Source organism: Stegodyphus dumicola, chromosome 4 (assembly GCF_044657685.1).
Source record: "Stegodyphus dumicola isolate Sdum_Otavi_A_Nest chromosome 4, ASM4465768v1".
In the NCBI taxonomy this organism is placed as follows: Eukaryota; Metazoa; Arthropoda; class Arachnida; order Araneae; family Eresidae; genus Stegodyphus; species Stegodyphus dumicola.
In genome coordinates this window covers 95,521,720-95,535,659 of record NC_140771.1, presented here as the reverse complement: position 1 = coordinate 95,535,659, position 13,940 = coordinate 95,521,720, and the positions used below count along the sequence as shown (strand labels likewise).

At 31.6% G+C, this 13,940-nt stretch overlaps 1 protein-coding gene across 3 annotated transcripts in view; it reads right to left on the bottom strand.

The window, feature by feature from the left end:
* LOC146997612 (uncharacterized) overlaps positions 1–13,940 on the bottom strand; it is a 522,595-nt gene that overhangs the window by 356,916 nt on the left and 151,739 nt on the right. Inside the window, exons 2-3 of one of the 3 annotated variants that reach the window (XR_015040718.1) lie at positions 10,004–10,148; positions 3,414–3,652 (exon numbers count right to left, since the gene is read on the bottom strand). Coding sequence is in view for 2 of the 3 variants with exons in the window: in XM_085815236.1 (XP_085671362.1) it covers positions 3,414–3,652 (239 nt within the window). In the remaining variant the exon portion in view is untranslated. Of the gene's footprint in view, positions 1–3,413; positions 3,653–9,784; positions 10,149–13,940 lie in introns of those variants that run through there. The other 2 variants (XM_085815236.1, XM_085815238.1) reach the window with 2 other exon arrangements.

Here is a 13,940-nt window from a genome sequence, read left to right as displayed (position 1 = left end):
AGAGTTCTAAGGTCGAAAGGTAACTCTGCAATTGGGAGATTACCTGGAGGGTGTTGGAGTGTTGTGAAATGATGACTGTATCGTCTGCGTATATTTGAAAAGATCAATATTTGGGGCCTTAGGAATATCATTTACATAAAGGTTAAAGATTGAAGCGCCAAGGAGGCTACCTTGAGCTACCCCAGCATAGATTGGGCGGGGAGAGGAGAATTCGTGGTTAACTCGCAAGCGGAAACTGCGTCCGGTCAAGTACGAGTTAATAATTTTAATGAGATGAGCCGAAAAACCAAGCCGCATGAACTTGTAAATAATTCCGTCATGCCAAGTCCTGTCAAAGGCTTTGGCAACGTCCAAATAGACAATACCAGTTTTCTCTCGCTTACGAAAGACTTCATGAATGAATTCCACTACACGGAGTACCAATCACCATAGATCGCTTTGGGGTTAACACAGGGGGAAACTGATTCGTCATTCAAACAAGCTGATAGCATTCGAAGCTGATAGCTGATTGGTTGAAAACGAACAACTTGCAATTTTTTTGGAAAGGCAGGAAAATGTCGCACGTCTTTCTTTCAATAGTAAACCAGGCAGAAAAGTTGTCCGAAACAGTTGTTCGGGTGAAACAAACGCCGTGTGATATGGGCCTTACAGTACAGATCTCTCGTGTGTGCTCAGAACGGGCTGTGATTAGAGGTGGAGGCGCAAGTAGGCCAGATGCGTAAGCTCATATTGTATTGGCGGAACAATCTAACGACCAGTCAGATTTCCTGTTTCATAGGTCCCCATCTTCGTGGTGCTTGTGGCCCTGGGAGTGCTGATCCCGAGTGGCCAGTTTGCCATGAAAAGGATCTGTCGTCTCCGGAAGTGCGGCGCGTGGCAAACGAAAGGTTTTTGTTTAGTCTCGAAGGGAGTTTTTGACCGGAAGTGCATCTTCCGCCTGGTAAGGAGGTTTTAAGCTGGGGCCAATCCGTGGAGTACTTAGATTAGTGACGGAGCCCGAATACAAATATTTATTTCCTTACCTTAGATTACACATAGCATGCGTTCAGGTATCCTCACGCTTCATATATACGATAAATAGTATTCTTATGGCTAGCATAGATGCTAGAAGATGAGTGAATAGCCCTACGACAAATCATATTTGTGCCAGAAAAAAAAAAAAGCCAAATCAAATCTATCAACAAACCGGTTAATCTGGACATGCCGTTTTGATTAGGTGACGAACTGCTGAAAACCCTACTGCTACTACCAATACGGAGATATAACGTCAGGAACAAGAAAATTTCGGAGATCTGTGATTGGCTGGTGGTTGATCCTTGGTTCCTGATTGGAAGTGAGAGTAAGTGAAAAAAACAAATAATTAGATTTAGGAAATGAGAGAAGAACTAACTTAAGAGCTTCTTTTTAGAAGGGTAAAGATTAAATTACTACGATTACGAATACTACAACTGCTGCTGCTTTTAGTACTATTATTACTACTATTACTACTACAACTAAAATTACATCTACTAATGCTAATAGTATTATTACTGTTTTTTTTTCGGCAGCAGCTGTTACTGTTATTACTCCTGATGCCGCTCGTGAACCTTCTAAAGTTTCTCTCCCTATCTTTGTGTTGTTCTCCGCCTACTGCAACAATTCCTACTACTTCTGATTTAGTACAAAATGGATACTATGTATGACATTTAGTAATATAATTCATAAATGAAAACTAGAACGAATAATGATATACCCCTTCTAGGTCTTACATTATATATATTAACCTGTTTCAGAAATTATGTTTTTAAGGATTAATTTTAACGTTTTATGATGCGAAATGAATTTTAAACACGAATTCCTAAATAAAATACTTTGTGTGATGCGTCATTTTATTTCCATAGCTCTCAGATAGCATTAAAAGTGAATGAATAAATGTGAAAACTGCTTAGCATACATATTTCTTCATAAAGTATTGTAAACATTTGTTCCCCAATTTCTCAAGCAAGAGTGTAATTTAATCAGAAAGCATATATTCCTGTAAATATATCTTCTCTGATAGCCATTATAAATATAAAAAAGGCATGCATTGATATAAAAGAGTTTCGTTAGGAAAAAAATATTTAGACGAAGAATAGCGTCGTTTTGTTGGGTGCAATAAGGCCCCATTTCCAGATGGAGCTTAAAGAGACTAGGGCGCTAATAATACATTTGTATGTTTACACGTTGTAGAGAAAGGATCAGAGAGGTATAAAATCATTCTTTTATTTTAAGCACTCTATAAAGTATTATTTCAAGAAAGAAAAAAATAGTGTCTTTGACACTAAGTGTCACTTCAGCTTGACTTACATAAAATGGACCAATTATTTCAGCAAATATCAGAACAAAGTGCACAAACAAACCTTCTGTTAGTGTGACTTTATCAGATAATGGTTTTGAAGCTTTGACCTTTACTTCAGAACGTGTGTATAGAAAAGAATTTTTTTATTACAAATCATATTTTTATCCTTATTTTACAAAGAACAAAAATGAAACATATCAGGTGTGATGTTTATACTATAAAGACATGTTAAATAAAACATTTTCTGTTTTTAAAATAAGCTGAACAGAAATTCAAGTAAAAGAAATATATCTCTGTAATTTGAAATGAAGTATTTAAAAGCTAAAATTGTTTTATTTCACATTCTTGATTAAATTTATTCTAGGAATTCTGTTTCGATTAAAGGCGGATGTTTTCTATTTTTCATTAAATAATTCGCACAGAAATATTACTAATGCATTTTAATAACTTAAAACTGTCTTTTGCCATATTTTACGTTGCATTTCTTATTTCAAATATTTCCTTGGCTAATCTTACACACTTTTGCTACACTACATTTTTTACATTCGAAGACTGTTTAAAAGAACTTCCGACCATTAATAAAAGACAATTAAGAAACTCAAAATGCTTGTACAATAATCTGTAAATTAACCATAAATAAATGGATTATTTATTTGATTATGGCAAAGCATTCTAGCATTATCTGCATAAGCTAAGAGATTCGTGGATTATTTCCTAAGGAAACCTGGCTCGAGTTTACGTTATATATGCAGAAAATCTCGAAAGCACCTATGCAGCTAGCCCATTCACTAGGACTCGAATCTAGGTCGAGCTATTAGAGTTCAGCGGCTTTAGTCATATGACCGTTGTAAGACCAAATACAAATAACCGTGAGATCTAGCAAATCGGAAATTCTATTTTCTTTGAAGTAACAATTAAATATTTTAATAAGAATTTAATGTTTTTCATATATATAAATAGAGAGAGAGTTGCTGATATAACGCTGAGAAATCGCAGTTTAAATTTCGAAGACAATTTTGAATTTCTGATGCCACCACACAAAAGAATCTCACTTATCTAACATACCATGAAGAAAATAAAAGTAAAAATGAACTACTTGCCTGTCGTGTTTCGTCTTAAGGTACCGGCCCTTACTGTTCCCCCGCAGCTTATTAGAACCTCCAGGCTTGTGCTTTTATACTCCAGACTGCCAGTGGACAGATCTCTATCAATATAATAAACGACGCCCGGGGGGAGCAACAGTAGTAGCAATAATAGCAACATCAGCAGAAGAAGACTAGTAATTCTAGTAGTAGTAACAGGAGCAGTAAACGTAGTAGCAGGAAAACAAAACAACTGTGAAAACAATTTTTTATACGTCATGATTAGCAAGTTGCGAAAGGAAAAAACATCTAAATATTAGAACAAAATTTTTAGTTAAAAATGAATTAACAAATCAAGCATTAAAAAAATTATGAACTATAGAAATTTCTAATACCTTTAATAATTGAATGCAAAAACGTCTATAATAACTTAACTTAATGTACACAATAATTTAGAAATCAAAAACGTTTTGTAGCAAAAATGGCAAGTTGTGGACGCAGCTCCCCCCCCCCTACTTTGTTTTTGGACTTTTGACTCTTTTGCCGCGTGGTTGACCTAACTACAGTATAACTCATGTGTCTATCATTCAGTGAAATGCACTTAATACTTGCATGAGGATCGGTTTGTATAACTCATGTGTCTATCATTTAGTGCAGTTCACTTAATCCTTGCATGTGGATCGGTTTGTCGTCTAACACTGTTCACATGTATGTGTCAATGTGTAGTGTATCTAATATAAACACTGTTGTAGAGTTTAAAACATGAAATTTACACAAGTGTACAGAAAGAAATAAAGTTGTTATACGGATGAAATAAAACCTTGAGGCAGTCAAGAGACACGACAATGAGCAGAACCATAACTTCACAGCAACTGTTGGTTGGGTCTATTGATGGAAGAAACGCTACGGTTTCTTTCAGTTCAATATTTATAACATCATTGAGTTTGAAGAAATGTAAGCATTCAAGAACTTACTGAATTTGAAAAACCTAATGAATGATCAAGTATTTAAATGAATCAAGCGTTAATTACAAAATGTTACATAGTAATTGTCTTGCAGCACATGGCTATAAGCTTAGTAAGGAAAGGCTGACAGTTTTAGAATGCAATTATGCTACAGAAAACCTCAAAATAGCCTTATAATGACTGGAAAATGTCAGAATGCTAGAGCTTATAAAAGAGTTTCAAAAAACGCTCTCTCTATAAAATATCGTAGTCAGAACAACGCATGAAGGAGCAATGAAATTTTCTGACTGGTTCTTTAAGGAATTCATTATTTCAACAGAGAAGTTTTGAAATAAAATAATTTACCCAGAAAAAATTATTTCGTTGCTAGATAATGCTCCAAACCACCCTGAAGTAGAGGAGGTCCAAGATGGTGATATTAAGGCACGGTTTCTGCCTTCTAATGTAGCTGCCATATACCGAAGGGCAAAGCATCATTGGAAAATTAAAATGCATCAATGTAAAATATGTTTCTCATTGGGTTGCACAGGCCTAGGCTGACATAAGGGCTATAACAATTGCTAAATCACGGAAAAAGCTGCAAGGTGATGATAAAATTATGAAGATGGAATGATGAAATCGAAGAAACCATCCTACCTTGGTGCAACATATTCTTGGATGTGGAGATACATCTTTGCAAGAAATCGAAAGCTGGGTGAAGGATGATGATCAGTATGAAAGAATTGATGAAGTAATTCTCACTCTTGCCAATTGCGATGAAAAAAAATTAAACATCAAGAACAAGAACTAACTGTTGAAACTGTCAGGTTCATAAAGCGATGGAACTAAATCTCTAGAAGCTGAAATTAAATACATTGTGCAGTAAGAAGAAACTACAGGAACAACGTAATGATTCTGAAAAAAATGGTCAGACTTACTCCGATGAAACAGCATTCGTCATGACAGACTATTATATTAAAAATAAAAATTTGAATCCCAAAAGAAAAGGGCATTTGAAGCACTACACATACTTACTTAACTTCCGACAGTTCTGTGACTGTAATTTTATTTGTTTGTGAAACATATTTTTCAGACTTATGTTGTATAAAGTTATAACACAGATTGAAGTATAATATTTTTTTTTTCTTAAAACCTCTCCATTATCCAACATTTTCGTTTAGCTGATGTTCTGCTGTTATGATGGATGCATGATCCTCTACTGTACCTATAAAAGAATCTGGCTTGATTACTTACATACTTTGCATAAATACACACCTGAATGATTTAATATGCAGAGAAAGCTTGATTCAATTAAGATCTAGAATCTCAGAGATGTAATGCTAGAACTGCTTAAAATTAATCATCTTAATCTTATTAACTGCAGTGAAGTTGCTATTTGAATTGTTCTAATATTTTAAATCAGAAAACCATTCTTTTGCAAGGCGAAATATTAGTGAAATCTAATATATATGCAGTCATCAGAAACCGTTGTTAATATTTTTGTACAAATCAGTGATCGTTTATTGTAAGGAAATTTCAGAAAGATAAATCTGGATTATGGCTATTTCTGTAACTCAGATAAAGGAAATTATTATCGTTAAGTGAAATACTTTTAAAATTTTTAATAACCTTTCTTTATAGCATACATTATGCTTTCAATCAGAAATATAAAAGTTTCAGGAAATAAAAATACCTTTTACATTTTTTTTTTTATTTTAACAAACATTTAATAATTTTCTCCTATAAATGCAGTAACTGCAACTTCGGATTTTCTTTCAAATTTGTTTTAACAGGTAAACTAAATTCAAAATGTTTCAAAAAACAACATTTCAAGATTTTAGTTTTGTTAACACTTAATAATTGCATAAACCACATAATCGAAAACCAAGATTGGGAATCAAGATCCCACCAAAATCAGGAAACAATCCTGTTTCAACCAGGTTTGCATTTTCAATAAATTACTAATATTTTAGTCTATTTTGAATTACTACTAAAATTACTTCTAATAACTTAGCATGAAATTTCAATTTCAGCAATGAAAAAATTTAACTTACACTTTACCTAGTTCATGAAACCATTCTTTTGTTTCTAAAAATTACTAAAATAATGATTAATAAGTTCATTTGATATGAATTAAACATTTATACTATATAAACATAATTTTTTATCTTTAATGTATATTAGATGATAGAATGAGTTTTAGTTCTTTATTACTAAGAAACTGTCTTTCTTCTAAGAAATATAAAGTTCTTATGTCCACCCTGGAATTGAACACTTAGAATATACATTTTGCAAAAGAGAGCAATGTATTTTTAATGTATTTTTTAATTTTTTTTTAGAAATGATACCTGAGAATGGAGGCATTCTATTACGTCCTATGTCCATTGAATATTCTATATTTTTGTTCAGACGACTTTCAGAGTTAAAGAGTATTTATCTGTAATCTTAACGTCTATGTCGAAATTAGCATATCATGGATATATTTTGTGTGGATGCCAATCTCTGAATATGAATTCTTAGACTGCAATCAGAAAAGTATTTGAATAAATTATAGCTTGCGAAGATTAGCAGTAGATAGATAACTTTAATGGCAAAAGTACCTCCAACTAGATTTCTATTATGGTAGAATTACTTTTGCTGAAGACTCAGTGAGCAGATCTTCTTATTTGTTCGTAAAAGAAAGACTATACTATTTGTTGGATGGGCAGTACAGCTAGCACATTCCCTTAGGGAATAAAACCTGAAAAGGCCAAACTAACAGAGTCCAGCCATTTTATTCACTTGGTCACTTGCAATTTCATTCAGATCTCAATGAAAGAATTAGAGAGAGGTACATGTTTTTTTTTTACCCTTTTCAGCTCGAGAAAAAGTATTTTCTACGTCCCATTTCCAATAAGAATATGTAGATAAAGCGTTGCAAATAGTACAAAATCAAATCTTCCACTAGAATAATATTTTTTATGAACAAATAAGTTTTGAATGCAAATTGCTTGTCGCAGTGTGCACAAACGGTATAATTGGCTGCGAAGATCGTGTTTTAGATAAAATAAAAGTACATTTCAAATTCTTCAAGATAAACTTCGTGCAATATTCAAAGTAAAACAAAAAAGAGAATTTCCGAAATGATTCAGACTGTAAAGTTGAATCAGAGGTTTTGTTAAGGACTTTTATGCTCTCGTTGAGCATCTCAGATCACCATTCCGCTCTTAAACTCCCTCTTGCCAACTCGCATTTTTTTTTTTTGGTCGTTTATAGCTTTTTAAACATCTCTTGCTTTGCACTTACTCTACATAAAATTCAAGAGCAAATTTACAAAAATTTAAAGTGTTTAGAATTCCCGTTATTAAATTTTGGCATGCATTCTTCTATTTCTTCAGTCTTATTATTTCATCATGTGAATGTTATGTTGATATTCTTACTAATATGTTTTCTTGCTAAGATAACTTAATAAAACTAATCTTTGTTTTTCATTATCAACTTTTGTGCATTTGTTTATTAAATATCACGTTCTTCAGCCCTACTCCACTTAAAATTTAAAAGGAAAATCACAAAATATTTAAAAGGATCATATCTCTAGAATACCAAATAGAGTGTTAAGTGTTGCCATACATTTTTTTTATATTCGCTATATTATAAACTCGCCCCTGGAACTGCGTTAAAGAGCTATCATAAAAAAGAATAAAGCACTTAATGATTTTAGTGAGACATAGATAGACATGATAGTGTTAGACATAGATATATATGTCAGACATTTTAATAGATATGTTAGTGTTATTTCATAAAAAAATATTTAATAAGTTTCAAATATCATTATTTTAATGCATTTTTTAAAAATCTATCATATCAAAAAGTAAAAAAAAAAGGTATTTTTAAGAACTATGTTTATTGCATTTATTCCTTAATTTGTTACTCAATAACCTAATAAATTAAATCTGAACGTTAATTATCTTAGGTTATACTGAATGGAAACATGCTGGGGTGTGAGAAATAAAAATATTTATTTAATCAGTGGCAAAATGGTAATTTCGAATTGCCAAGTTTGTTGTTTAAAGATAAATATAATGCATTTTGCCGAGTGACAACAGTCTGGTGCGGCTTTCGACAATACTGCCACTTCTCAGTTTGCTGAGTTTGTTAAACAATTCATAAATTTGCCAAAATATGAGATAAATAAAGAAAGAAATTCGAAATTCAAAATTCGGGCTTTGAGATGCACATGTTTGTTTTGAGGGTAGCGTTTACTCGCTCGGTGGATATAGGTGCCGTCGTTTTTCAAAGATAAGGAAAGAGCATGCAGAACCTACAAACTCTTCATTATTAGCCCAAATGGGAGTTAGCCCAGAAAGGTCTATTAATTCCGTTTTGGAGTTTTACGTTGGTTTGCTATAAAAGTCTAAATCACATTTCCAGTTCTTGCCACCAAACATTAGAGCCCTGCGTTATATTTAGAGAAATTAAATAATGAAAAATCTGCTTGAATGTATGCATGATTCTCGCATTGTGAAAAAACTGCGGCACCTAGAGACATCACATTTTGAATAACTTAATCCTCCACTCGAATATCGGTATCTGGAATCCCAAATTTGGAATTTGGAATTTATTTTATTATCTATTTCGTATTTTGCAAAACTTTAACGACTTTTGTATTAACAAATTCAACGATTTCACAGCGTTCCATTAACATCGCGTGCATCTTCAAGCACGGATATTTTATGCGTAAAGTTTCTTTACATTTCTTACTGGTATTAAGTCAGTAGTGTAACAACGCAGAGACGTCAATATCTTTATGACATTTTAGATTGAATAACTTTGAATATCAGTTTCAATTTTTAAATCCCGTTTTGAATCCCCCGTGGGGGAAAAAAGTCCCTTTGGGCGTACCTGAAATCTTTCAGATTTTTTTGTTAGGTTTTTTATTTAGTTCTATTTTTGAAGTTTTTAATTGTTTTATATAATACATGGTGATAACATTAGGCAACAATCTGAAAGTGATATGGTCGAAATGTGAGTGATCGTCTCTAGTGTTAAAAAGATAGGAAAAGAAACTAAGTAAAAATTCAGCTGTTAAGTAAAATTGTACTAAACGCCATTAAATTTCTTAAATAAAAGAAAATGAAAAGAAACAAAGAAAAAGAATAAAAAAATTATGTATTTTTAAACAGATTTTTTTTGTTGCGAATATGCTAGAAATATCTAAAATATTGAAACCTCCCTGTCCCTCATCAGATTTCAGTCGCAGTTTTCTAAGGATAAATATTTATTACAATTTCATACATTATGTAAATTACTTAATAAAGATCTTAAAATTCTAAATATAAAATTTAAATGTAATTCTTATCAGAGAGAAATAATAAAAATGTTTAACTACTGTTTTTAACAAAAATAATTCCGAAATTTTTATAAACTCAGAAAACTATTAAAAAGAAAATAAGTGTCAGAAGTTCAAACATATAATTTATTATATAATTATGTTTTCATTAACAAAACTAGAAAGTTTCCATTACGAAAAACATGGAAAGTTCCGTTAATAAATTTTCATAATATAATAATGGAAATCAAACAATATTATTGTTATTTTTAAGTAATTTAATTACTATATATTAGAGCGATAACAAAAAGATTCTTTGAAATGCTTGTACAAAATCCTAATGCAGCTATACCGATATGTCTTGACGAAAGTAAATATGTCTTAACGGATGTCAGCTATACAATCTTATTATAAACAATCCTTCCAGCATTGAAGAGCTTGAGCATTTGCCTGGGAGAATGTCATTTGTTCCGAGACTCCATGCCAGCGACTTCCTCCTGGGGGGAGAGGACAGATATTACAGGCTGATACATTGTGGATGCATTGAAAGACTAATAGCAACATCAATTTTAAAATATTTAAATGTCCAATTTAAATTGTGGTTGATTTTGCTAAAAAGAATCTCAGTTTTTAATAATATATCTAAACTAATCTACTTAAATTTTGGGGATAATGTAATACCCAATGATGATTCTATTAAGTCCTAAAATTTAAATATCTAAGATATCTTGTAACAATCAAAAGCACCACGCGGTTAGAACGATGAATACCAGTTTGTTTAAGTGCTCAAAACATGTATTCTCCACATGAGTTCTGTGTGTGTATGGAGTGTAGCTTACTGGTATATCTTAGAAGTTGCATATATATTTCAGTTTACATGCATACTTTGGACTAGAAACAGTCCAAAGGCATAATTTATTTCATACCATCTATCATTTCATATAATTATTCCCATGCTAGATTTACCCTTTTTCGGGCCTTTTCATCGTAAGTTTCAGTTTATGTTTGCCAAGATAAAAGTTGTTAAGTCGATCTTTAAAATTCTAAATACACATTTTTATCGCTTTAGCTGTTGCTACATTTAAGTACGAATTATAGCTCCAGGTATGTTATCCAATTCCCATGCTATTTCGAGCTTCCTCACGCATTCTCAAGGGCTTCGTTTACTTAGAAGGAAGCTTTTCCACTTTTGCAGCAGCAAACATATCTAAATCTCCGTGTGTCCTTTTTGCTCTTTATCGCAGGTAAATAAGGGTATATTTTCGTCACATTTCATTTAATATCACTCTTTAATTCGTTTAAAACATTAGATTTAAATACGATTTTTAATAATTTATTTCAGAATGAAATGCCATTTAGAAATTATCTTAAAATGTTTCAGAAAGCTATTTAAAACAAATGTGTTAAAAATTACTTTGTTCAAGAGAACATGTTGTAGAAAACTATTCTACCATCGATCATACCGAAGATAATTTGATGTTAAAGTAAATTCAGGTCCGTTGTGGATTATAAACGAAAATTCGCCTTTTCATTTATAATCCAATACTACACATTAAGTGAGACTTATAAATGAAATTCGCGTAATACATTTTCTTAAATTTAAAGTATTTTTTCCAGAAATAGTTACGTTAACGTTTGTTCTAGAAGTACTTTTATGAATGCGGAAACGAACTGAAGAAGAAGACCTGAATAAATTCAAAGAGGTTAAAAAAACCAAATATAAAAAATTCAAATTTCCAGAAAAATGAAAATTGCTATATTATGAAGCGGATAAAAAGTACAATCTTACTTTCGCAGTCATCTTCAGAGGAAAGCATAAAATTATTTAATAACTGTAATCTAGCAACATTAAAAAAAAAATTGCTTAAAAAGTTTCTTTTCCACTGAAAAAAATGATTTTCAAAAATAAAAAATATGATTTTAGGATTTTTATAAGATCTTCTGGTTAATTAATAAAATTCATGCACTTTGTACCTCTAATTAAATTGCTATCAAAATTAAAGAAAAATATATGTAGCTTCTATCTTTATACTTGTATATATCCCTTGATATCAAATTATAACTGCAAATCCTTAACACACTTCAATTCATTTTGATATTTTCACAGATCGAGTTGCTAGAGTATGGTACAAAAAACAAGATTACTCGGATTAAATATAATAATTTTCCATTAAGAAAAAGATATATACTTTCAATTCCCAATTCCCACTAAAAATAACTTCCTAAGAAAAAGACATATATGCTTCCAGTAGGATCTTCTGAATAATTAATAAAACTCATATACTTTGTATCGTTTATTAAAATACTCTCAGAATTTAAAGAAATAAAGGCTAAAACATTATGTCCATCCCCACATTATTCAAGGAACTCATCTGGATGACGTGGGCGGCACATGATTAAGTGGAAATGGTATTTAACTGCTGCTGGAAAAGGTAAGGAATCATTCTTACATTTACCTTTGCGAGTGATGGAAAATGCTTTTGATCTAAGCAAATTTGATGAAGGGCAGATTGTAATGGCACGAAGACTCGGAACGAGTATCTCAGTAGCTGCAAGTCTGGTAGGTTGTACACGATCTGCCGGTGTTAGTATTTATGCAAATTGGATAAATGATGGCGAGAGGTAGAAGCTAGGTCAGTACCTCCATAGTACCGTAGGTAATTGAGGTATTGCTGAACCTACCCAAGTAGCACAGCAGCGCCGAAACGATGTTGCAAACTCGGTCGCGGATGTCGTTGCAAAAACGTTGCAATATGTCATCTTTAAGACGCCCAGATGTCCGCGAAACTCCACTGTTTTGCAACCGTTGCAAAGACGGCTTTATTAAGTCTTTATTATTTGTATACTTATTTATTATCGATTATTTCATGCACTTTTTATAATCAATAACTTTCCTTTTTGTTACTTACAGAAATAATATAATATATGATAGTAAGCTAAGTACGTTAAAGTAAGCTCTGCTTTAAATAGCACACGATGAAACTTTTTGTTTCTATTTATTATGAATTTCTTTGTTATCACAAGCACATAAAAAGTAAGGGAAGAAAATAGAATATACTTAAATTTAATAAAAAATAAAACCTAATTTTCAACATTCATTTATTGAGATAATCTAGTAAACATACATAACGGCAATAGAATACACTTAAATTTAATAAAAAATAAAATCTGATTCACAACATTCATTTATTCAGATAATCTAATAAACATACATAACGGCAATATTTAAAAGAAACGCCAATTACACAATGTTTGGAGGAATAGATGCCAAACGAAAAGTAATAAAACTGCAATTTGCAATCAGTAAAAAATATTTAGTGTTTTTTAATATTACACAATTAATTATCACATACGTAATTATAGATTACAATATTTCATAGAAATGCTAGTGTCTCCTTAACACTAGTTTTTCGACGATCATACATTTCATACACTGTTTAAAATGATAAAATCATTAATCTTTTCTGCATACTGTACAAAAGACAATATACTATAGAATGTGCATTATTATTAATTTTAATAATTAATTAATTGCTTATATATATATATATATATATATATATATATATATATTATGATTAAGATGAATTATATATATATATATATAATTCATCTTCAGCAGTCATATTAAGTACTGGTACCAGTCCAACAATTTCTTTGTATTTTGAAAATAAGGAACATAGCATTACAGATTGAATTATTGTTGCTTCTGTATTGATTGCATTTTCAGCAAAATCAGAAAGTGGCTTACCGTTGTATGTTATTTTTGGTTTTATATGAATTAATTCTGAAAGCCAACAGGACGTTATAACCGAAGCTCAAAGCTAGCAAGTTTATCCAAATATTGCTTTGCTGGAACCACAGTGATTGGAGACAGATACTATTTCTACAGAGACACTATTTCTCGAATACTATATTCCACAGACCACTATAGACCACAGAGACACTTTTTCACGAACACTAGATTCACGATTAGCATTGTAGCATTTCTTGTAGAGCAGATATTCACACACAAAATAAGCACAAATTCAGCATTCTCACTATAGTTTAACTCACTGGAGGCAGTTGGAGTAAGTAGATACAGAACAATGACAAGATACACAATGCGTTCTTTGATTGACAGTGCATTACATTTGCTTTAAATATAAGCAATATTATTTATATCAGTCATTGCTTGATTCAATTTCAAACATGAAGAAGTCTTTTCAAACGCTTTACAGATGGTATCTTTACCAATTTGCTTGAAAGAACTGCTAGAATCTGAATTAATTGCGCAGTTGTTCGAATTT